Source organism: Aphis gossypii, chromosome 3 (genome assembly GCF_020184175.1).
Source record: "Aphis gossypii isolate Hap1 chromosome 3, ASM2018417v2, whole genome shotgun sequence".
In the NCBI taxonomy this organism is placed as follows: domain Eukaryota; kingdom Metazoa; phylum Arthropoda; class Insecta; order Hemiptera; family Aphididae; genus Aphis; species Aphis gossypii.
Genome location: NC_065532.1, coordinates 52,011,038 through 52,037,018, shown reverse-complemented (window position 1 = coordinate 52,037,018; position 25,981 = coordinate 52,011,038). Strand labels below are relative to the sequence as shown.

At 26.8% G+C, this 25,981-nt stretch overlaps 5 protein-coding genes across 15 annotated transcripts in view; 1 reads left to right on the top strand and 4 right to left on the bottom strand.

Annotated features, from left to right (window-relative positions):
- LOC114119242 (GPI mannosyltransferase 3) overlaps nucleotides 1-3,291 on the bottom strand; it is a 37,676-nt gene extending 34,385 nt beyond the window's left edge. For both annotated transcript variants that reach the window (XM_050203707.1, XM_050203708.1), the window contains exon 1: nucleotides 2,993-3,291. The gene's annotated coding sequence lies outside the window, so the exon portion shown is untranslated. The remainder of the gene's footprint in view (nucleotides 1-2,992) is intronic.
- Nucleotides 3,292-4,075: 784 nt separating this feature from the next.
- LOC114119217 (troponin T) lies at nucleotides 4,076-11,604 on the bottom strand. 6 transcript variants are annotated; one of them, XM_027980711.2, is made up of 12 exons: nucleotides 11,444-11,604; nucleotides 10,152-10,205; nucleotides 9,046-9,063; nucleotides 8,261-8,287; nucleotides 7,609-7,636; nucleotides 7,165-7,509; nucleotides 6,845-7,066; nucleotides 6,625-6,717; nucleotides 6,447-6,527; nucleotides 6,305-6,383; nucleotides 4,442-4,578; nucleotides 4,076-4,365 (listed from the first exon to the last, which is right to left on the bottom strand). In XM_027980711.2, exons 2-12 carry the CDS (start codon nucleotides 10,175-10,177, stop codon nucleotides 4,267-4,269), a joined length of 1,155 nt encoding a protein of 384 aa, XP_027836512.1. In that variant the 5' UTR covers nucleotides 10,178-10,205; nucleotides 11,444-11,604; the 3' UTR covers nucleotides 4,076-4,266. The 6 variants fall into 6 exon arrangements, 5 of the variants coding, with proteins under 5 accessions (XP_027836512.1, XP_027836511.1, XP_027836513.1 ...); XM_027980710.2 differs by lacking the exon at nucleotides 6,305-6,383 and adding an exon at nucleotides 5,982-6,060 and having other exon boundaries at nucleotides 11,444-11,602; XR_007605022.1 differs by lacking the exon at nucleotides 4,076-4,365 and adding an exon at nucleotides 5,982-6,060 and having other exon boundaries at nucleotides 4,437-4,578.
- An 844-nt stretch (nucleotides 11,605-12,448) lies between these two features.
- Nucleotides 12,449-16,779, bottom strand: LOC114119251 (probable dolichyl pyrophosphate Glc1Man9GlcNAc2 alpha-1,3-glucosyltransferase). Of its 3 annotated transcripts, XM_050203705.1 has the most exons (9): nucleotides 16,633-16,779; nucleotides 16,481-16,573; nucleotides 16,091-16,363; nucleotides 15,227-15,428; nucleotides 14,921-15,142; nucleotides 14,756-14,861; nucleotides 14,548-14,681; nucleotides 12,890-13,029; nucleotides 12,449-12,824 (listed from the first exon to the last, which is right to left on the bottom strand). In XM_050203705.1, exons 2-9 carry the CDS (start codon nucleotides 16,537-16,539, stop codon nucleotides 12,467-12,469), a joined length of 1,494 nt encoding a protein of 497 aa, XP_050059662.1. In that variant the 5' UTR covers nucleotides 16,540-16,573; nucleotides 16,633-16,779; the 3' UTR covers nucleotides 12,449-12,466. The 3 variants fall into 3 exon arrangements, with proteins under 3 accessions (XP_050059662.1, XP_050059663.1, XP_027836554.2); XM_050203706.1 differs by having other exon boundaries at nucleotides 16,471-16,760; XM_027980753.2 differs by having other exon boundaries at nucleotides 16,481-16,759.
- Nucleotides 16,780-16,934: 155 nt separating this feature from the next.
- LOC114119229 (uncharacterized) lies at nucleotides 16,935-18,388 on the top strand. Its single transcript, XM_027980728.2, has 2 exons — nucleotides 16,935-17,594; nucleotides 17,930-18,388. Exons 1-2 carry the CDS (start codon nucleotides 17,411-17,413, stop codon nucleotides 18,136-18,138), a joined length of 393 nt encoding a protein of 130 aa, XP_027836529.2. The 5' UTR covers nucleotides 16,935-17,410; the 3' UTR covers nucleotides 18,139-18,388.
- Nucleotides 18,389-18,533: 145 nt separating this feature from the next.
- On the bottom strand, nucleotides 18,534-24,518 carry LOC114119252 (T-complex protein 11-like protein 1). Of its 3 annotated transcripts, none has more exons than XM_027980754.2 (11): nucleotides 24,356-24,518; nucleotides 22,756-22,868; nucleotides 22,538-22,690; nucleotides 22,352-22,472; nucleotides 22,176-22,289; nucleotides 21,983-22,102; nucleotides 20,308-20,431; nucleotides 20,107-20,240; nucleotides 19,821-20,005; nucleotides 19,576-19,742; nucleotides 18,534-19,506 (listed from the first exon to the last, which is right to left on the bottom strand). In XM_027980754.2, exons 2-11 carry the CDS (start codon nucleotides 22,836-22,838, stop codon nucleotides 19,298-19,300), a joined length of 1,410 nt encoding a protein of 469 aa, XP_027836555.2. In that variant the 5' UTR covers nucleotides 22,839-22,868; nucleotides 24,356-24,518; the 3' UTR covers nucleotides 18,534-19,297. The 3 variants fall into 3 exon arrangements, with proteins under 3 accessions (XP_027836555.2, XP_027836557.2, XP_027836556.2); XM_027980756.2 differs by lacking the exon at nucleotides 24,356-24,518 and adding an exon at nucleotides 24,142-24,293; XM_027980755.2 differs by lacking the exon at nucleotides 24,356-24,518 and adding an exon at nucleotides 24,111-24,256.
- Nucleotides 24,519-25,981: the final 1,463 nt, after the last annotated feature.

Genomic DNA, 25,981 nt, shown 5'->3' with positions numbered 1-25,981 from the left:
TTTTCACTTTTATTATTCATCAGTGACCCACGCAGACACGCAGTGAAGTTACATATAATATAATGACAAAATAAATTCTGAATTTATTATGATAACATTGACATTGTTTTGGGTGATCGAATATAACAATACTAACAAATAATAACAATAATAATAATAATTCAGCCTTTAAGACATTAATATTATTGTTTTATAATCATTAAATACAACAATATAATATGAAATAAAAAATATTATCGAAATTCAGCAACACTAAAATTAATTTTCTTTGGTAATATTATACCAAATATTACTTGAAATTAATAAACCATTCAGGATTGAAGCTGATATATTATTATATCTTTCCTAGCATCGTCTATCACTAGTTGCCTTAGTTTTTCTTGCTTTTGTCATTTAATCTCTACTTTGATCTTCAAATCGGCCTCCTATTCTGAGGTGTTCAAGTTTAGTTCATTGTTTGTTATTAAGTTAGTCCTTAAACCACCGCAGCCAGTTTGTTGTATCGCATTTCAGCTATTATACTTGGTCTACCGAACTGCAAGGTTAGATCTTTCTAAGGAATTTTTGGATATATATTTTTATATAAATAATATGAAAAAAAAATAACGTATCACGTACAAAATAATATTTTGATAAAAAAAATTCAAAACAAAACATATTAATGTATACAAATATTAGCCTTGGAAAAAAACCAAAAACAAAATATGGCTAAATTATTTGACGCTCTTCCAAGCCGAGGAAAATTTCCGACGTCGTGGACCGGTTTTGGTGCTGTTATATCACAGATATAAATAGAATAAATAAATTATTCCATATATCTGTGAGTCATATAGTCAGCCGACCACGTCTCCAAACACGTTCCTCACTACCACGTTGTTGACCGGTACCGCGACCGTGTCCTATCCAACCACCATATCCAGTAAGTCGCATTTCGAAACGTCATCGGAAATGTCGGCAGCCGTTCCTTGTTCAAAAGTGGATGACTCGACCAACTGCGCAGCTCTTCCCATGATGGTGCGTCTCCGTCGGTAACGAATTGTTTTAGCATACACGCCATACTTATAACAACAAATCTTCTATGACTTCTTTGATGACATCGGTAATATTTTCGTCTTCAGTAGTGATATTATCAATGAGTCGTTCGGTTACTAGTTTTAAGACTGCGCCGATGTCAATAATGTTTACCATATTATTGTGTTGTATAATTTTTTGAAGTGTTTTATTCGTTAGAACTCGAAATCATTATTAAATTTTATATGATTATTGCCCGACACCGAGAAAATTCGAAGATTGTAAACCTCCTTGACGACAAATTCGGTATCGTTTATTAGAAACTAACTTGAGTGTTCCAGTTTTCAGTACTGTTTTCTTTACAAAGATCATTATTGTTAACTACCTATTGCCTATTTAAGTACATTATAATATTTTAACGAGAATTTCAATACTTATACTACCCTGTTTTATACTTTTGGGTGGTTTTTTTTATAATATATAAAAGATATAATACCATGGTTGACTAATAATATACTAATATAATTAATAATAAATGGTAATAAAATATGCTGGCTAAATAATGTTTATTATTAACTTTCTTTTAATAAAATATAAATATTATTAAGAACTGTTAGGGCACGAACACGACGTATTTCATCCCACCGGCGTGTCGGATTAGACACGGTTAGGTGTGAGATTTTTGAAATTTAAAAGGGGCTTTGAGTAAAAAAAATGGTTGGGAAACATTGTTTTAGAGTATACCTATTATTATTTATTATTTAGTATACATTTATATATTAAATACCTATATTTTTAGAATTAGAAAAGTATTGAATTTTTTTTCTATTTAAGCGTGCATTACGAACACAATAATTTTGCGATATATGCATTTAAATATGTTAACATTGTTAACTAAGCTAACTAATTTTCAATCGAACATTTTTAGCTATAATGATTTACTAAAACGTTAAGTTAACTAACTCGTTACTTTTTTTTCGAATTAACTTTCCCAGCTTTGTGAAATATACAAATATACAGAAGCTAAAAATATATAATAATAAGTAGGTACCTAGGTAGGTATAATAATATAATATGATGGTAATAAGTGTAACGTAAATCAACGACTAACCCACTCATTTTTCTACTGGCTACTACATAATACGACAAATATGCTAAAGCTAAATTATTATGAAAATATTTATTCAGCGTCTGCTGTACTAGAATGTGAATATTTTACTTATAAACTACACGTCATGATACAGGTGTTTTGTTTAGAATTTCAACAATAATAAATTAATATTAATAATTAATACCATTAATATACCTATAGGCGTAATAGGTAGGTATATTAAGAAAACGGATTTTTTTATAACTTATTGTTTAAACTTATTTATACAGATGATTTAACAACACCTGAATTACAGATAAATAACACATTAACAGTTATGTTATTTATAAATTTGCAATGGATTTAAGTATTTTTATTAACTTAAATTGTGAAAATGTAAGTTTTTTAGACAGACATTATAAAATATTTCACTCATCTTGTAAAAAGATTATTATGTATTAGATTACAATCATATACGATAAGCAATTTTCTAGTGACATTTTAAATATGGCCCACAGTTGCACAATCAAAGACAAAAATTAACAAAAACAATTTCACGTTATAACCAATAAGTATATTGTATTACATTTACATTGTAAAACATTATGTTTAAAAATTCGTTCAATTTACTGTTAATTAACGAATAAATACCGCAATTTCATTTGTTTTAATTTTACTCGAGTGTCACGTTATGTTGTATACTTATATAGGTACTCGATATATAAATACAATTTCTCTAATACGCCCCCACGTTGTCTGTGATCCGACACAGTCGGAATGTCGGATCCCCCTACCGGGAAACGTTTTGATGCACGAAAGCTGATTTTCACCTGTGATTACTGACTACTTGACACTCAAATCAAGGATTGGACTTTAACTTATTTTACGTACCTGTAAAACAGCTTTAGACTTTGGCGACTTCAGTAGGTGGGACAATCCGCCTCAGTTTAGGTTAGTGTCAGGTACTGTCGAACATCGAGTTACACTGGTTGAGACCGATTGCTATATTAACACTTAAACTTTGTTTTCATAGACTTACTCCACAGATATCTATACTAACTATATAGGACATAAGTAGATACTATCTTTATAAAAACCGATGACTTACGTGTTTAAAACAATACCGCCACAGTGCCTAGCCATCAAATCAGTGGTACCAACTACGCAAACATCGTTATCATCCACCTCATCACAAAACTAAATTTGTGACTACAATAACTAGGGCACTATAATTAATGTATACTTCTTCTATGATGTCCTACTACAACTATCCTTAGTACTTAGTAGACTTTTTACTATATTTTCTTTAAATAATTTGTGTCTCCGACCTAGGGAACCAGCTGACTTACAGCGAGTTACACGGGCTGCTAGTAAATAAAAATCAAATTATAATTTTAACTAAATATAATGGGTATATGTATAGTAAATACAAATATATAGAGAGTAACTATTTGCAATTATAAGAGTAGTTTCACAGTTTCACGTCCTTCCTAATTAGTTATAAGTATATTTATATATATTATAACCGAATGAGATAAATTACTTTTTTTCTATTATTAATATATTAGTTTACTTTAATGCACTAAATAAAATCCGGTTCTCATATAATAAATTTTAGGTAGCCTTATATAAATATACGTTTAAAATTTAACGTATAAGGTTGTATAATTGTATATACACAAATAAATATAATATAATAATATTAAACAAGACGTTTTTAACGTCGGTTATAAATTTAAAAATATCAAACAAACTTCTACTATAGAAGTCAATAAATTTATATAAAACATTTAAAATTAAATTTAATACGGCTCGTTTAAATTCACAAGTATTTTTTCAATAATTATATTAAGGACAATAACGGGATTGACAATAATAATATGTCCCGTCCGCGCAAATGATATCGTCGATTATGTTTCATATAAATAAATTCCTATAATATATTATACTTAAATACTTAATAATCTATAAAACTTCATCCTCAAATGTTTATTGTTAATCTTTTCTCCTGTACAAACGAACAGTATTTAAATGGTACAATTATTCATTTAATATATTTTTTTACATTGAGGCAGAAGTATATAAGTTAAATTAATTCCATTCGTGTTTTTTTTTTTATTTGAAATTGGTCTTTCAGATATATTAAAATAGCGGAATTATAATTATTATTCTTCCTCTTCTTCCTCTTCCTCTTCTTCTTCTTCCTCTTCCTCCTCTTCCTCCTCCTCTTCCTCTTCTTCTTCCTCCTCTTCTTCCTCTTCAACCTGTTAAAACAATCGTAATGGATTAATAAATAACATTTAACAAATACTCATAAACTAATATCGTGGTTATATTTACTTCTTCTTCAGCTTCTTCGTCGTCGAGGCCAAACGGTTCTTCGTCTTCCTCGTTTTTCTTGAGCTCTTCCTCTTCGGGTGTGTCTGGGTCATCCTTCTTCTTGCCCGGACGTTCGCCGAACCATTTCGGTAATCGTCCTGCGAAAACAAGAAGTTTAATTAACATGAACATATATTTACATGCTCTGAGCAGAGGACCATGAACATTTTTTTTGGTTTCGTAGATAGGTAGGTAAGTTGGATGGTGGTAGATTTATTTTTTCATAATATTAGGGTAATCGTGTAATATATAGAATGGTAAAAAAGCTCTAAAAGGTTAGGTTCTGGTAAATTCTCGACTTCTTGAAAATTAAGTTAGCTAAGAAAAATTTAATTCAATTATTCTTTGTAGATAGCTGATATCCTATTCTTAGTTATTACTTACATTGGTATACGTCTTTATATTTAAGTTTTGAGATGTCGAGAATCTATTGCAATAATATAATTGTTATGATTTTACCTTGTTGTTGAAAGTGGAAAACAGTAAATGTTTATTTGTTTGTTTTTATAAACATCGTAGATAGGTAAAGATCAATTATTGTAAGTATAACAATTAACAATTAAAGTATTAAAAATTATTAATAAAACAGGGATTATATATAAAAAATTTTAGCTATAATGTCTAAAAAAAATTTTTTTACATAAATACCAACATTAACAATATCTTAATTTGAGTTAATCTGATTTGTCAAGTTAAATATATAACTGAATGCAAGCCTGGGCATAAACGAGTTAAAAAGTTAAAGTTAAGTTAATTTTAACTTTTTAACTTAACTTTTTTGAATTTAATTTTCATTAACTTAATTTTTAACTTAATTTATGTTTATTGATATTAACTTAATAAATAACGAGTTATTTTTAATAAAATCTAAATGACGTTATTTTATAAATAATTAAATTATACATAAATCTAACCTAAGCTAACATATAAAAAAATAACTTTTTTTTTAACTTTTAACTTATTAAAAAATTAAAAAAATATATGTATAAACTTTTAACTTAACTGAGTTAACCAAAAATTTTATTAACTTTTAACTTTTAACTTTTTCTTATTGATGCATATTAACTTAACTAAGTTAAAAAAAATCATTAACTTGCCCAGCCTTGACTGAATGTATATAATATGTGAGTATAATATTTAGTAATATAAATACGCATACTGCGTAGGTATCTATAACAACTGTAGATACAGCGATTTTGAGAATCGCCGAACAGTTTAAAAAAACTGTAAAAAATCTTAATAGTTTATACGATATATTGTGATTAATATAAACACACACACACACTCGCGTGCAAGTGATATGAAATTTAACAACGACACAACGTGAATAATAAAAATATTCGTAACCAAAATAACTTAGTTACAAACATTACAGTGATTCTATATAAGTAACTATTAACATCAAAACGAAATCTAAATAACTTTTAAATCAATAAATACAAAGATAGACCTCTATATAATATAATTATGCAGACTTTATAAAAGCGGGTTTATTACTTACCTTTAGCGCGGCCACCGAATTGGTCACTTTTTTCTGTCCATTGTTTTTCCATCGATTCTTTAGTGGTTTCCATATAACCCTAAAAAATTCAAACAAAAAAATAGGAAAAGGTATTGTGCATGCGGGTACGAAAAAACACAGGTTTGTCTGAAACTAAGTGTTATAAACACGGGCATCTATAATCAGGTGTGATAGCCAATAAACTAGGCAGGGAACGAGATGGGATATACAGATTTTGTATTACTCTTGATGGATGATTATAAAATGATAGGTTCTTTTCTTGCTAGGAAAAGCATGCCGAAATTTGCTACATATTTACGTACTTCTACTTCTTTTCATGAATTGTTCGTATTTACGATTCCAGTTAGACTCGGTCTTTTCGCCTATCAACTCTTCCAGACCCTATTTATTTCGTTAACATCTCTGTATAGATTATACGTTTATATAATATACGTGCACACTTACTCCTTCGAACAGCTTCTTTTTATCATCATAAGACCTTGTGTCAACTCGCCTCTCGTACTTGGAAGCGACTTGGATCTTGGGCTAAGTAAACGTATATAAACATGTTAATCTAACGACAACCGAATAGTACAAAGATACAAAATATACACGATCATAATGTTATGTGATGCACACTTACTGGGTATTTGCCGGTTAGGGCTTCGGGGTCGAGACCCTTTTTCAGAGCCTTATGGCGGAGTTGTTGCTTCTGACGTTCTTTCAACTCTTTCAACTGAAATATAAGCAATTATTAATATAAATCCGTATTATAAATTAACATATTACGACAAATAATATTTAGGAGCTTAAAATATAATTATAGAATATATTATATAACAATACAGATAATGAGTACTCACGTCGTAATCTTGTCTCTTTTGCCTTTCCTCCAAATCGTATTTTTCTGTTTCCAGCTTGATGATCTGGTCCCAGAGTTCGGTAGCTTTGAATTGGAGTTTTTGCACAGAGAATCCTTCAATATTCAAAGGTTTGATTCTGAAGCTCAACGATATTTTCTTTTCTTCTTCGATCTGTTCTCTGGTTTTATTGCGTTCAAGTTGGGCAGAAGTCATACTCAACGCCTATTATGTAACATGAAATACAAAACAAAATAATTTAAATTATATTACTGTGAGAAAATAAATAAAGTTCTTCGACAACGATCGAATTGAATACTTACACCTTCTTTTTTGCTGATGGTGAAGTTTGGTCCTTTAGATTTATTGGTTTGTTCCTTAAGAGCAGCCATCATAGCTTGCCGTTTTTTCTCGGCCTCTTCTAGACGTTTACGTTTTTCTTCGATGTCCTTTTGTTTCTTTTCTTCGACTTCTCTCTGTCTGCGTTCTTCTTCTTGCTTCTTTCTCTCGGCCATTCTCTTCTCTTCTTCCGCTCGCATAACCTTGCGCTTGGCCTGTTTTTCCTTCAACTTCTTTAAGTCGTCTTCTTCCTTTGACCGCTGTTTGCGCCATTCTTGGATGTACTCTTTAAGCTGTTCGTCTAAGGCTGAAGATTTTAATTCTTGCCTCTGGTTAAAATCAAAAATCGTTGGTCAATTATCAAAATAATTTAACACAATTAGGTAAAATGTATTTATTTATATTATAATATAAAATAGACCAATTACCTTAACGAATTCGGGATCTCCATCTCCACTAAAATGTACAAAAAGAAAAAGTAAAAAAAAAAAAAATCATTAATATCGATATCAATACATTGTGTTTTTATGGGTTAATGACACCGTGATGTTATTTTCCCCTGCGGGGGGCTTGTTATTTATAATGTGTGATTAATAAATGGGTCATTTGAAATTTGGCACCAGTTAACTGTAACAGGATATATTGTCAGAATAAAAATAATTTTTAGTAACGATGCCATGTGGCCTATAGCCAGGCAAAATGAATAAATAGTAGACACGCAAAATTTATTGTTAAAAAAAAATTTGCACACAAAATCAGTTTTATGTATGTTTATACTTCAAAAAACATATTAAATTAGTCAAGAAAAACTTCGTTTTTTAATAGTTCTATATCTAAATATACAAAACATCTTAATATAACTATAGCTAATATTTTAGAATAAACATCTAAAGTTTCTAATTTCCAATGAACTAATAAAATTAACACCATTTTGTCTACATTCTAATTTTTCTACTAAAAAAAATACTGCATAAACTAAAGGCTTTTGTATGGATTGTCTGCACTAAGCCTTTTCTACTTTCTACTTTAGAATAAACTCAGTACACATTTTTACTTTAACTCCCACTGCAGTAAACTTACTCTTTGCTTTTTTCAGGCTCCGGTTGCCTGCGCCAAAAATTGACGATTTAGACAAATTCCAAGAATATCACAAATATATAGAGTGTACAGACGTCAGTTTATATTTAAAAATTGTACTTTATTTCAGTACTACGTATAGCTATTAAATAAATTATGAAATCGTGATGATATCATTTTAAACTAACTGCATATAATTACGAAATACTTATTGATAATAATATATTCAAAATACAACGTACAAAATATTTAAAATGTTTTAAATTTTATATATTATTATCAATATACAAAGATAAGTAGGTATATATATCATGAAATGTAAAAATAATCCCGGTCACAGTACGTTGTACACTCTAATAATAAGGAATAAGCCAAATAAACAATTCAGGTGCTCATACACAAAATCATTTGGCTTATAACGTATTTACAATTTTGAAAAGCGTGCAAAAATAAGCAAGTTGAAAGCTAATGAAATAAAATCAAGTGACTGAAAATCGAAATTAAAATCGCAAGTGAATTCCTTGGCGAACATTTATGAATAAATTGTTTAATATATAGCGCTATAAATTTTAAGTTCTTGTCACCGAGTTCATTTCTAGCTCAACATTTATATATATATATATATATGTACAATGCATTTGAATTTATTCTTTCAAACTCTTCACTCTCTAAAGATACATTTTTTTTTTGAATCTCCTACATTTACATGTTTACTCGCTATTCCTTTTCAAATGCTTTTGCAGTAGCAATTTAAAAGCGCAAAAATAATTTAATATTTTGAAACTTACGTTTCCTCTTCGGAATCACTGAAACATAATATTAAGTTCGATGTAAAATTTTATAAAATGTTTATATATACCTAATCATATTGATAAACACCTAAAATATTAAAAAAAATTCTAGGTTGTATGTGTACTAACCAAAACTATTCAAAAATAAAATTTGTAAAAATTGCGAAAATGTCAGTAGTCATAATTAACATTTTAATGATTTTTTTTAATGTTTGAAAGTGTTCAAAAGTATAATTTTATCAACTTGTCTAATAAAAATTAGTTATTCAGACGTTACTGCTATTTTTAAAGTTATTGTTCACATGCGAGTTGATAAAAAAAAGGGTAAAGGGAATAATATACGTCAGAAAAAATACATTTATCTCGGATAATAGAAAATACATAGATTTAAAAAATAATAAGCATACGCTATAAAAACAATGAACGCAATTAAAGTATGATAATGGAAATATCGATGTAGAATCTATTATCAAAATCTATTGGCAGCTTACACTACACAATATTTATAAATATTTTATTATTTTGTTAGAAATGGATATCATGCACAAGTCAACCTTTTTTTTTTATAAAAAATAAAATCTATTTAAGTACTGCCATGTAAATACTAAGAAAGTCGTGATCGGCGGGTAGTGTTAAACACAAATAGAAATAATAATATACCCCGTTTAATATAATAAAAAGGTCAACGAAGAATGTGAAAATATTGCAATAGATCATCGTTGCAATTTGTAATAGAACATTTGATTGAAACTTGATCTAAACTCCAAAATAAAGTTTTATTATAGTTGTCTGATAATACAGATTTCACTACACGTCTAACCATTATTCTGAGAGTAAAATTATTAAAAATACAAATACAATGTGGACTATAAAATATACCAACATGTATAATTTTTTGAAATAAAATATGTAGTCAGGCACCATGTAATATACTATACGAATTTAAATATAACCCAGAAAATATTATAATATTCGTGAATATCATTAACGTATTTTTTAAACCAAAAAAAAAACTAACTATCCAACCCATCATTTTGTATACCTAAACGAATATTATATTCATCTGCAGTAGAAAAAATATTTAATTTTATAAAACGACTTACGTGTACACTTCTTCTTCGTCGGACATGGTTAAGCGTGTGTCTGGGGCCTAGTCTCTGTAAACAAATAAAATCCAAATGAAAACCTGTTCGAAATGATGTGAAAATCGCGAGGACACGATATGGGTAGGTATCTCGTTCACCCTGTCCTTAGCGGTTTTATTTGAAAATGGATTTCTCGCGTAGAAACGACCCGTAGACGTTAATTCTGAAAATATGTGGGAGGGATCGGCGGCGGTGGATCCCGTTGATATTAATAGCTGCTGCCGGTTCGGGCTGCCAACATTGCCTTTTTACGACCCACAAAATCCTAACGCATCTATTTATATAAAACGCGTATAGTATACCAGTGCGTATATAGTATTATGCAGAGAGACAAATCGTTCGGGGTTTCAACAGTAATATAATATCATAAAACACATATTATGGTCCATTGTACCTATAGTTATGGATGCACGATCGGTATTCGAAATCATAGTCGGAAAATCTATCAGACTCAATGCCCAAATATAAATTAAATAAATACTCATAAAATACACCAGTACCAATCACTTAAACCCCGATAGGGACACTCAATAAATTTTATTTTGCAACAAAAAACTATATTATGTATGATTAATAATACTTCACTATAAGGGTATACCAAAGCAGGCGCGTGCTATTTCACATGTGAATTGTGAAAAAATGTTCTTAACACATAATACGCATCCAACCATCCCGACATCTGCAGGTTTTCTGCACCGTACGAATGTGGTGACTGCAGTCGAGGATCATTGCGATTTTGAAGGTCTGCATAAATACTCAAGAAAAGTTCAAAACTACTGCTACTAGCTAATGTAACAAGGAAATATTATACATATTAAGATATCTAACACGATCGAAAAATGTTTTTTAACGCGTGGACAAAAACAGAAACTCCTCTATCCTGGAGTAGCCAATATGAAACGCATATTATAGGTATATTATTCCAAGGTAGAACGACTAACCCGGATGAACGCACACTGGATTAGTGATTTCATCGGAAATTAGTATGTTGATTTCTGAAGTCATCCATTAACTACCTTCGATCGAATCACGAATACACCAACGTATGATTAATGGTAGGTATTTTCATACCGACACAAAATCTCTCGTTGTTTGTGAAAATATATAAGGTAAAATAGCAGGTAGATTTCATTCTTAAGCGTCTGGCGGACGCATTTAGAAATTACTACGATACAGTCACAAAATGTAGAGTACAGTAAGTTATAGTATATAGTGTTATAATTTATATTATATATGGATAGTGTACTTACAAAAATATAATATATGTATAACGCGACGGAGGTCCCACTAACGTCTGCGGACGACTGTTCGCCGTTCGGATTCGAGATCGGCAATTAAGCTCGTCCCCACCAAACCGGGGCTCGCGGACAGGAAATCTATCCGGGATATTTTTGGCATTTTCCAGTTGTATCGTATATAAATACATACATACAAATATCATGTTTTGCGTATGGAAAACGTAGAAAAAAACGATAATAATAATGGTAATACTGAGAAGACGACGAAAAAGACCATTTGATCCTAACTGACGGGTCGGTGGGGGGAGGCTTTCAAAAGTGTGTCAAAAATATTAACGCACTCGCCGTAGGAATTTATTATTACGTTAGGAGTATATCTGTGGTTTATTTTAGAATTCCCAGCGTACACAAACGTATTATTGTCCGTCACCCAAAATGCCACGAATCTTTGCCGACGACGATAGATGATTAATAATTAACACCTTAAATTATACTGTATGTCATTCATCTTTATGCATTATACAGGTGTATGTATGGTGGACTCTTTGTATTAGATAGAAACAAACATTATGCATTCACAATTTATATGCTCATTACATATAATCTTAGATAAAAATCTAATTATATTCAATTAGATTTCATGAATGGTACACATTTGTACAATACATACTAGGCTTGATGTATATAGGTTTTATATTAAAAATAAAATAGTAGGTACTCATTTATTAACAGCTAAATAATTTACAATTTCTTAATAACTAGTATTGTTTTGTATTTTATATTATGTTTGAATACTTTAACAGAATAGAATAAAAACACAAATTTATGGAAAATTTGGTTATTTTCTACTTTGCAATAGTTTGACAATAGGTATAAATATATTTTTGGTTAAATAAAAACATAAGTACAATCAATTTGTACTTTATACCTAGTCATAATTCTTAAGATATTTCTAAATCAAAGATTGATAAATCATTGTTTTTAATATTCCCTCCTTCTTTAAAATACACATGTAAATCCTTGAAATTATAGGATTTATTGGCAAATATAATATAAGTAGTATTTTATCCAACAATAAAAAACACCTGTACTATTATGGAATGAAGTAAGCATTAATGGGAGAAATGGATATTTTTGATCAAATCTTAAAACCATCCATGCAACATCGGTCAACAACAATAATGGTCCTAGACTTATTAAATACAATTTCTCTATACGATTCAATGATTTAAATCTATCAGTGTTATACAAAAATGAAACATTAACTATAAGTAATAGTGATTTAGTAATGAATTCAAACGGTTTAAACAATAATGGAAAAACAGAATAAGTAGAGATGATTGATAGCATTGAAAACATGGAACAATCGTTTGTAGAAGTAAATATTAGAAGTCTGTAAAAAAAAATAAACATGTAATTATTTAAGTATTAGAAAAAAAGAAACATTAAATGTCTTACGTTAATGGTATGACAGCTAGTAATAATGCTTTTTCGTGAACATGCCAACCAAACATAAATGAAGTCAAACCACATAATACAAGGCATCGAACAAAATCAATTGGATTACTATTGGATTTCCAAAGTTTATATAAACATGGCTGAAAATGAAACATTAATATTAAAATTAGTTAATAAAATAGTCATAACAATTAAATTTAATAACTTTTTGTATTATAAATTATTTTGGGTTCTATAAATATTTATTTTTTAATAATTTTGGGACTATTAATACATTTTATATGCAAAAACAAATAATGATGTATTTGTATACAAATACCTATAGATATAATTTTTTTTTTTTTTGATCAAGGAGTTAGAAATATATAAATGTACTACATGAACAAGAAATAAAAATTTATTTAAAATAATTAAAAGAAATAATTCCAATGTCCATTGTTCTAACACCTCAAACTCAATATATGATCTAAATTAAAACATGTACTCATTTTATAAAATAACTAAATATACAGCAATTTTCTACATAGTTTTATTAGTTAATTACATATTTATCTTATTTACTATGTATGAATTAATTATTTCATATATTATATTTAAGGTTTAAATTAATATACAGTAGAAATTGCAAGGGACCAAGAAAAATAGGTTATGATAACCAAAATGAAAAAAAAAATTGTAACTTCAATACATATAAAAAAAAAGTAAAGATAAAAATATTTATTAATTATTTAAATTAATTAATTAAATTTACAAAATTTTGTTTAAAAAATCTATTACTTTAGATCAAACTTTGTTTATATGAAAATTACGCTTTTATTTTTTTTTTTAGTTCTTCAAAATTTGTTTTCGGACAAGATTTGTCCAATATAACCATCATAAAATCGGTATAGTCATTATGCAGACATCATAATAATCAATACAAATTAGTACATACAATATAGGAGTTTTGCAGGGACCTACAATCTAAGGTCATTACATCCAATATGTCATTATAAAGGGTTTCTACTGTATTAGACTTGTGAGTTTCTCATCCTATGTATCATGCCTCCCAAGGGCGTTGTGGTTTATTATCAAGTTAGTCATATACCATTAATTATTAAATTTTTTTTTATAAAAAGTCTCAAAAATGAAAAGATTCTTATTAATAATTACATGTTTATTTTGCAGTTAATACAGTAAAGGTAAAGTTAAGGGAGCCACTAATTTGACTTTCAAAATCAGAAAAGCTGTAGATCCGAATAGGTTGAAAACAACTAGTTTAAACTCTATCATTGCATATGAAAATAGATTATTAGAATCTAAACCACTCTTTATAATTTATTATTAAAGTATATTGTAAACACCATTTAATCATTGACTGTTATAACTTTCTTTTCAAATAATAGAAATATAATTTAAGTATAATTATCAAAATAAGATTAGTAGTGAACAGTGACCAGTTTTTGTCGAGTGAGGGTCAGATAACACCTATTTATCATTTTTGCCAAGCCAATTATCTGTACCATTACACTACCATGTATAGTAAGTCATGCCTATGCGCACTACTCGGCCACCCAGTAATGATCTTATTTTAAACAGAATATATTTCAACTATATTTTTAACAAAAAAATGTTTACTTTTTAAGTTTAAAACAAATGAGAAATAACTTAAAACTTACCAACATAAAAACAATTGTTAAAATAAATGTAATCTGAGGAGTTATTGACGGCAAAACAGTATGTTCGAACTCTTGAACTAAGCCTCTCGTCATTGATACTGAATTATTATTTTTTATTAAATCATAGTCTTTATCTGAAAAAATTCTTTATTAGAAAATGAGTATAAGATTTTAAAAAAATATTTAAAACATAGAAATTTATAAATACATATAACTTTAGCACCAATATCAGCTGTATTGTACAAGGCCCAAAAGTTTGGTGCCCAATAGGCATGTGATAAACCTCGTTTGAATGGAAATAGCTGTTTAAAAACCTAAAAATAAATTAAATTAGTAGAAATAAAATTTATATATAGTTAATATTCAATAGTACCTGTGAAATTTGACCATTGAATATAAAAGGTCCAAATGAAATAGCAGTTACAGAGAGAACAATTAAACCTAAGTTTATAAGTCTTATCAATGTAAATCGTATTTTTTTTTTAAAACAAAAGTGTCTTAATAAGTAAACAAAATATGCTGGTGCTAAGTATAAATAAATATGTTTGAAATTCAACAGGATTGTAAACCAAACAGCACTACGATAGTTTTCACCCTAAAAATAAAAACTACATTAGCAAAAGTAACATAATTTATTAAATATATGATTAAACTATAATTTAAAAGTAATATTTTTTACCTTTAGAATGTGCGATATTGATATAAGTAGAATACCAAAAAGAAAGCCATTGTACTGAAAGTGTACATGATCAATAAGCAATAATGTAACATTAGCTGTTAACAAGAGTTCTATGACAAATACAGAAATTTTACTTTCATCTAAATATTTTTTCTTTTTATTCTTTGTAGATTTCATAAGTAATACAATTGACTGAGCGCATCTAAAAATAATATAACTTTCATACTGAATATGTAGTATACCAAATATTTTGAAAAGGTTTAACCATGACATTATTCTATTACAAATTACTAGTTAGAAACTATTTAATTATTTTATAGCTATTAAAGAAATGTAATTATTTACATTTCTAAATGAAAAACGAATGAAAAGCAACTAATAGTTTTATATAAATTACTTAACAGACTATGAGTAATTATTCTATTTAATACAATAAGTGATGAGTTTAAGTACATGATAATTTAAGTTATATACACATAAAAATATATTAGGTATATACTAATATTTTATTTTTACAATAAAAACTTTATTTTTTATAGTAAGTACTTCTTAAATTTTAAACAATATTTTACTGTTTGTAAATACCTAAGTATTATAAAATATTTTATAGTTTAATTTCAATCAATAAAAAAAAAAAAATTATTAGACTTGGTAAAAAGGAAATACGTTAGCAAACATTTAAACAACATTGTACATTTTAACTTATTTATTATTAAAAGGGTTTAAAAATGCTATGTTAACACAAAATATTAAATAACATTGTATTATTCATCTTAATGGTATAATTAAATAAAATATCTCATCATATAAGTATTTAATAGCCAACAATATAAAACACTGTTAATCAATTTGAATAATATTTACTTTCGAGATCCGTAATAAAACACAAAATCAGTAATGATGACACTAAACCGCTGAAAGAATATAGTGGCATCTGATGAGTAGTTATGATTGTGTATCGATAACATGTCATAATCGACAAAGGCAGCTATTTGAGCCAAGAAGTATTCAAACCATGCAAACAGTGGTGGATAGTCGATTGTCCATTCCGAATGTTTAGCTGAATACCACTGGGATACAGGCAAACTGTAAGTCGTGGCCAACCAATTGCGGTGCACCTCAAAATCGGTTGAATAACTGTCGAAACAGAATAAGACAACAATTTAATGAGCATGATTGTAGATAAACAGAGAGAGAAATAAAATTGTAAAAACGGCAAATAAAATAAAGATCCTACGTCGGACCTCCACTCACTAGGATGGCAATAGGAGCAACTTCAGGCACGTAATGACTACGTGTAAGGAACTTGCCATTTTAAGTTTGAAGACTACCTAGGTCCAGATATCACTGAAAATCCATAGTCGGCATGAAAGAAAAATCGTGTAACTTCTTACACAATGTATTACATTTTAATAATTATATTGTCCCGAGTATAATATGAAAACAGCTTCAAAGATGACGGCGTATAACTATTACGAGTAGCCACGAAACATAATATTATATTGAGATTTGAGACGCGTTTCATATAGTTGTCAAGTCTAAACACTCCAAACGTTACCGGTAAAACGATTAATGATAAGTAATTGATATCACTCATCTGCTTATCAACACTGTGTAAGAACCATTCATAGACTTATTGTAAACTCACAGTTTGAAGTTAGAACGTGATTGATGAAAAAATTTTTTCTTAAGACGTAACTACGAGAGTACGAGAGCGGATGGGACTAAGGGAGTAGGTACGTACTACGCATAGACCTTATAAGGTCTATGGTACTACGTTTTGAGGATGTCAAAGCTAAATGCTATTCTGCAGCCTAAAATAACTACTACCATTCAAAAAGTAGAATATTAGAATATTTATTCAAAATAAAATATAAATAAGAAATTGAAATAGAATTCATTCTGTTACTATGAATTAAAATCTATAAAGGTATTTCATAAATCGTTATCGAATATCTAATATAATTAATTGTACTATTTTAATGGTGTCCATCAGTGGTGACTGGCAAACCTTGTCACTGCGATCAGCATAATAGGTGGCCGCAGAAATTTTTCTAGGAGAGGGCAATGTTAGGATTTGTTATATAATAAATAGTAATTTATCTTTAAACATTCAATTTAAAATATATTCTTGAAAAGCCAAGGGGAGGTAAATGCTCCAGCTTGCCCCCCTTCCAGGTGCCTATGGCGATCAGTACTTATAATATTGCAAAAAGTAATTTTTATTTAAGTCTAAAGTTGACTGAAAAAATGTTTGGCAACAAATGTCAATATGTAAATTGTGGCAAGTCGAAGAAATTGTATCCAAATTTACGATTTTATTGTTTTCCAAACAACAAGAGCAGAGAAATGTGGATAATAAATTCAGGTAAATAAATAATTTTTTTTCCTATGATATGAAAGAGAATTTGACGCTAATTATATACTTATTTTTTTATTTGACATGATTTATTTCTAATTTTATCCCTGTACAACAAAAAATTACCTATATAAATAATTGTAATTAAAATAAAAATAAATGATTTTTGTTTAAATTTTATAATCTTTAAAGTTGAAATAAGGTTAAAAATTCTTAATTTTGATTTACTTTGATACCTAGTTTAAATTGTCAAAATATAAAATTATATGATAAAAATTCTTTAATCTAGCTTTAATCCTGAAAGTTATAATGTCATTTACTTAATATTTGGTTTATCTTCTCAGGAAACACAAGTTTATTTACAATTGAACCAGAAAAACTTCCTAATAGGTACATTTGTGAAGGGCATTTCCCTCCTGATAGCTTTAAAAACTTTTCTATTAAACAGCGTTTAATAAGTACTGCTGTCTCATATAATTGTATTGATAATTTTGAGAAAAAACCATGTACATCTTCAAACTTTGATAAAAATCACAAATCCGGACTAGAATAAACTTAATATCTAACAATATAGAAACTATATTATCCTTTTTAGGAACAATAAACATTATATTTTATAATTGTTTTTTTTTTTTTAATTAAGATTCAATATAAATGTACATAATTGTTTTTGTATAAATTGTTATTATTTTTGTTTGTTTTTTAAACTTAGTACTTTATTCCTAATCTAATCCAATAATTTCTTTAATTTTAGATTCTGAATAAAGCAAAAAATATATTTGTTAAAATTATCTTACGTAATAATCTATCTGTCTGTTTTTATGCAGAATTATTCTTTATCGTATTATTCAAAGATTTATCATTGGTTTCTAGTTTAATTATCATATAATTATGCATTTTGTATTGAATAACATAAGAATACTACCCAATAATAATAATAATTAGTAATTATGAAATAAATCATATATTTTAAAATTCAGTACGTGTTAATTTATGTATAAAATAAAATGTGTATTATATCTATTAACTAAAATTAACTTAGTATAACAATACTTGAGCTTTAAAGCTTTAGAACAATATTGAAAATATCAGTCAAGGTTAATACAAAATATTATAATTATTATATTATTACAATACTTTTACTAAAATGTGCAATAATTAATAACAATTGTATACTCCTAAATTATTCAAATTAATATAATAAGGAATTAAGTGTACAGAGTATAGTTCCATTTATCTATAAATGTTCATTCAAAGAATATAAAATAAATTCAGCAGAATTATAGTACAACAAACTAGTGTGTATGTATGTATTTTATATAAACATATTTTATAGAGATAATTTAAAAAATTTTAGCTCACTAAAAATAGGAGCTATTTAATAGTTCAATATTTTATAATAATCATTAGTATAAGTTATAGCATATAAATGATATTAGATATCGTGCTAAGTAACAATGATTTGTATACATAATGAAGTATTAAACTATAAAATAATATTTTTTAGCAATATAATTTATTAAAATAAAATATTATATTATATATTGTACCTACAGTAACAAAATGTTATTCCATACTGTTTTAGATTCTAATTTGGTCATAATTCATGTTCCATAAAAATAAATCAATAATAATAAAAAAAAATATTAGTCCAAACGTTAGATGAAATAAAAGCTATTATTAATTTTTAGTATACTTAATTTGAAAGACAATTAAATCAAATCACATTGATTCAGAAGATTTTTTAATATATCATCATAAAATTTAGAAAATACTTTTCTATTATATGTGATTAGATGCAAAAAACTGCCAGTAACGGCTGCCAATTCATCTTTGAATGCAGACAAACCAAGTGGGCATTGCTGGGGAACTGCGTTGTCGGAACTGATGACTGCAGTAATAAACTCCTTAAAACGCCTCTCTATAGTAATAACCAGATGAGATAAAAAATTAATATGCTATCATTTATATTGATTCACAAATATATTACCAACTAAAATTCTTATTTTATTGTCAGGATTTTCAATTAACAAAATTTGAGTTTCAATTGCACTGACCATATCTGGTAAAACAGGTGGTCCATCTGGATTTACTACACATAAATGCTTATTACAGCAAAGAACAATATGCTCTACTATATTTGACAAGACATTTTTTCTAAAAAAAAAAAGAAAAAATGATGGAGTTAACATAATACTATTTATAAATTAACAAGTTCAAAATAGTAATCATTACTTTTTGGAATCATTATCTTTCAGCAAGAATAAAATAAGATCTTTTAAACTTTTTTTGAATTCCATATTATTAGGAATAATAGATGTAGTTGTTGATATTGTCACAATAAATGTAGATGCTGCGAGAATCAAAAGATTTAGCATTTTATTAGTTTCCAAAAATCGATCTTTATCCAATGATAAGGCCTGAAAATAATAATCAGCTAGTACATAAACATTAAGTACTTTTATAAAATAAATTTAATAAATTTATTAATTAACAATATATTAGATAGTAACTTTATCACCTCTGGGAATATAACGTTTTCATCCCAATCAAATATTTCCATATAAGCTCGTACAATTATATCATGATAAGGTTCTGTAGTCTTTTCAAAATTAACATGGCGTTTTAACCACTCGGCAGTCAGATTTAAGGCATCTGTTAATAATTTTAAATTAAAAACTTAATTGAATTGAATTTACATAGAAAAAGAATTGGAATTTACCTGGCTTAACTTTTAAATACTCTTCAAATTTCTCTCGTTCATAATCAGCACTACAGGCATTCAATGCTCGTCGTTGTGCAGTTATTGTGAAATTCGCCATGTCAAGTTTCATCAAGCTCAAATTCTAAAAATGAATATGTATTAATATTTAATATAATTATAATATATAAAAACTCAAATAGTAAAAAACTTTAAAATTAAATAAATACCAATGGCATCCAACATATATTTTTTAATTTTTAAATATCAATATTTAAATTAAAAAGTGAATGTCTTAACTTAAATAACTTTTATTGTAAATAACAGTCTACTGAAGCATTAGTGCACTACAAAAATTACATTTTTGAAACAATTATCCAAAAATTAGTATTTTGTTTTCTATAATGTATACCAATTTTATTTACTAAAAAATGTTGATAGTTATAGTATCTGAGTGAATAGTGTATAATATCAAAATCAAAAATGTATATAAATATAAATAATGTTATACAAAGTACTCATTACATTTTTTATATTAAGAAAAATTTCTTTACTTATTAGTTTTTAATAATTTACTTTGAATAAATAAAGAATTTGATAATTATAAATATTCTGTAAATATTAATTTGTATTTAAACATCTAATGTATTTTAAATCATAAGTATTTTGCAAGTAAACTTATTCCATTATTTATTTTTACACTAATAGGTAATGATTTGATTAAAAATTCCGTAACAGAATAGTCTAACTACTGCCTTCAACCAAAAAGATTATCTTATTGTATTATACTAAAAAACCACCCTGTATTATTATTATTTATATTATCTTATCATCTTTATTAATGTAAATATAAGTAAAGAGTAATTGAAGAGTTAAAATTAAGACTTATCATAAATTATTATATTACTTATACTTTTTATTGATTTTTATATGATTGAATATGCTTTAACTATTTTTATAAATTGTAATTAATACAAATACTAAAAAGCAGAATTTCAATCGAGTAGACCACATTAGTACATTACACTTCAATCAGAAAACCCTTATTCAAAATAAAAATAAATTACATAGGATTATAATGCTACAAAAATAATTTTTAAATTAATAATAGAATTTAAATTAAAATAAGCCACAGCATATTAGGTAAACCTTTTTAAAACTTATATTTGCAATATAGCACAAATTATTTTTACTACTGAAATGGCAAGATAATCATTAATCTGCTATAGCCTATAACTTCAAAATAATATGTAAGAATAGAATATGAAAATTTACCTTTTTTATGTTATATATCTTCTATCTTCATAAATAATATAACAATATCCACCTAAGTTATTTTAGATTATATATTATTTTTAAATGACTATTTTCAAAAATTCATTATACTAAATATGCTAATTAAAATTATTTTGTAATAATTTAATATTGTTATTTTTAGTCTTGTAAAACAATGTTACTAATATCAATATGTTATCTAATAATTTATTCTGTGGTATAATGAAACATTTCAATTTAGTATTCAGACTATCATTAGGTACTTAACACATTTTACTAATTAAATTAATTATTCCAACTATTAAAATGATAACAAATTATTGAAATTACTTAACAAAACTAAATAAAATAATATGTAGACGAGTATATATAATTTTATCAGTTACAAAGGTTTAAGTAATTATTTAATTTAGTAATTTACCTCTATTATTCCTTTAAATATATCAACAGGATCATTTAATAGCGTTAGTGCATGTATCGAATCATCTCTTACTGGAGCACATATTTTTGACATCAAATTCAATATAAATTTGGTATAATACTGTTGACAAGAAAATGTGTAAATTAAGACAATCATTACTTTAATTTTATTGGTTGTGTCATTTTATAGTTACTTCAAAATCCAAACAATTATTGTCTATCTGATTTTGTATAAGTTCTACATCTAAAACTTGACAAATTTCTTCTTTTAACTTAGTATGCTGGTCCAACAACAAACTTGATAAGCTCTATATGATAATTTTATTTTCTTAATTAATATAACAATAATAAAAAAAAAAATGTTACTTACTGTTCGAATTTCCGATAACAGTATCATAGCTTGAGTGTATTCAGGAGGATCATTATTTAATTGTTCACGCAACAACTCCCAAAATGCTTTGTGCATAGTGTCTTTGACTTGTTTCATTAAACTGATAGAATAAAACACATTATAATACTGCTTATAATTTTATGATCAATTAATTACTAGTCTTACCTATTATTTGGAGGTTCTTGAGGTTCCAATTTGAAATTTTTATTAACTGCTATCTCGTGAACAAGAGCAATATCTTCCAATTTTTTTGCAGCTACCATAATTTCAGGTAATGATAAGAACCTTGGAGGTGATGCAGCAGTTATATTATTTAACCTGAAGATTATTTAAAGGGATATAAAATAATCAATAATAAAAATACTATCATATTAAGCTATTACATTTCTTGACGAGCTCCGGGAATAGATTTATTTGGTGTTGTTTTATTATTTTGATCATTATTGGATGTATTTTCTGAACTCATTTTTAATTAGCGTGTAATGAGATTTAATAACTGCAAAAAAAAAAATGTATGCTTTGACTAATATTTGTTGACAATTTTATTAGACATTTTTAATTAGATATGACATTATTTCCTCTGGGTTAACTTTATAAATATATTTTATAAGGTAATTAAATCAATGATAGATAATAATAGATTATAAAATACAATTAATATTAATAACAAAATTTCAGTATTTTACCAACCTAATACTACACAGTACACATAATAGAATTAATACATAATAATAATAATAGAAATAGAAGGCATTTATCATAATAATATTTATGTATGAAATATAAAATATGTAAAATTATATTAGTTTAAATAACTTATATTAAAAACTTAGAAGAAGAAGAAGAAGAAGAATATTAAAAACTTAATTTAAATTATCACAAGCATTTAAAAAATAAATTATAAACACTGAAAGTATTAACAAATTGATATCAATTATGAAAAAAATAAACAAAAATTTATCTTATACAACAAACAAAGTATTAAAATTAGTTTAAATGTATTATTATCTTGATGTAATCATAAATAATTTATAATATTTAGCACATTTCTAACAATTAGTCAATAAACCAAACCTACATAGTGGGTAAGTGATATTCGAAAAATGAAATGAGACCAAAAATTAAAAAAATAATACCTAGAATTTAATTAGTCTTATTAAATACATACACAACAAATATCTTTTAGTTCTAGTGAAAATCAGAAAAAATTAATAGAATTTAACACAACATATATCACAACTGAATGGAAAATGGAAATAAGTACTAGAACCTAATGTAATCTTTTTTTAACAATCACAAAGGAATTGACTAAAAACTAGCAATCAATAAACTGAATAAACCAGGACTTGATTCTCGATTCAGTACATGATAATTCATATATGTATTATACATTATTACACCTTTTACGGTCATAGACCTTGCTACTGTAGTTTTTAGAATGTTTATTACGCGGAAATTTATTAATACATCTACAACTACTTCATATTGTATTTTTACTGAAATCAGATTTCGGGAAGAATAAAACTATCAAAATCAACCGAAAATCTTTAGTAACATTCAATTAGATACAGAACACATACTTAGAGTTGTGTACAAGATATAAAATTTTATTTGTTAGCGTTAACTGGCAGAGGAGTGTCAAGTGAATAACTTCGAACCGAACTTCCGGATCGTCTATCAATGGCTTCTACGTAAAACGTTATAAATACGATGGTAATGATTAAGTGATACGACTCACCTTCTGAGCTGTAAATTTCTAAGAAAATTACCTGTAGCGAATTTGAAAGATGAATATTTCGATAGTATAAAATAAAATTAAAAAAGCAATCGAATTTGTGAAAATTTTTCACACAACTTACTGTGAATTGTGATATTATATTAATAACTTAATAAATAAAAATAGAAACTTTAACTAGATGGTAGGGAATAGGAATAAATTATTATTTAAACTCATAATTATCATCGTGTTGTTATGGTTGTTACCTTATATAATATAATTCTTTTAAACCGCAGTCTTCTATGCCATAAAACGTAAGATCATGACAATAATGTTATTGTTTTTGTCGTCCGCTCTCCGCAACAGCTATAGGGTACAGCTGTTGTCTGTTGATAAAATAAAATAAATAATAATATCACAGAATAGAATAATATTATTATCTATTTTACGGTGATTCTCATTTTATTTCATTTTCTACCATGGTTGATACCATTAAAATGGTTTGACGGTTGATACCAATGACTAGATTACCAAGGTCAATAAATGATACCAATCTAACATTTATATTTAACATTCACTAGACAGTGTTGCCAGTAGTAGTTTGAATATTATTGAGCCACATATCGTGACATTAGGACGTTGTGTGTCGAATCACAAATTAAGATATTCGCGGACTCGAAGTTAAAACACTTAAAACTCAAACAATTGAAACATTATTATTATATTATTATTAATCGTTTTAATTTAAATAATTCGTATTCAAAAGGTTTAAAAATTGATTTAATTTTAATTGTTTTGTATTTGTGTAATATATTATAATACTAATACACTATGTATTACTTATCTGTTATAATATAACATTATTTACTTATATTATAATAGTTTAAATATAGGTATTTATTTCCTTTTATTTTGTATTATTTGTTAAATATAATCGGTACCTTTGTCGTGTGTGTACTGCAAATTACAGAATCTCTGAAACAAACGTATTTTGGAACTTTCTATAGATGATCTACAGGTGAATAAATAAATAATAAGTATTATACAATTTCATACTCAGTTAGATATATTATCATCGGTGATCGGTATGACGGTACCGCGAAAAAATAACTTCTACTAAATAATTAGGATAAATTAGTAATAAAATATTTATTATATTAATTTTAAAATATAACATATTATATTATTATATTATATACCAACTATTATATTATATAAATGTAAATAAGTATAGATAAAAAAATGTATATATCTAGATACTAATTTTAGTCATTTAATCACTCATTTATAATAATGAATTGTTTAAGTAGGTATATAGGAAACTATAGGTATACAAATTTCATAGTATTTTTATTTTTTTGTTTTTATTCGTCTAAGGACTAAATAAATAAAACGTTAGAATTTCAATTAACTATAAGCACAAAAATTGTATAGTAAACAGTAAAAATGTCCGGAAAAAATATTATTTATTAGGTACTTTATTAGGTATATAATTATTATAAAATTACTCGTATGATGACAATTATTTGTGCTATATCGTATACTACTCGTTGGTTTTAAATAGAAATACCCCTAATATAGATATTATTGTGTATAAAGTTAGGTTAAAGTTGTCTCTATATTGAGTATATTGAAGTTAGATATAGAGCGATTAAAACGTATTCTAGTGAGTATATAAATTTAAGTAATTTCACCTACCGGCTACGGTCGTCAAACTCTTAGGATCTTGAATTAAATAAGGGCTCGGTCCCCAAATCTCTCGGAGCTAAAATAGCCAACCTGTGAGTGGGGAGGGGTGGTAACCACTTGGAGTAATATGAGGTTGGGTTTTTGTACTATCGTTCTTAACTCGTTGAAATACGAGTACATATGTTTCAATAAAAAAAATCAAA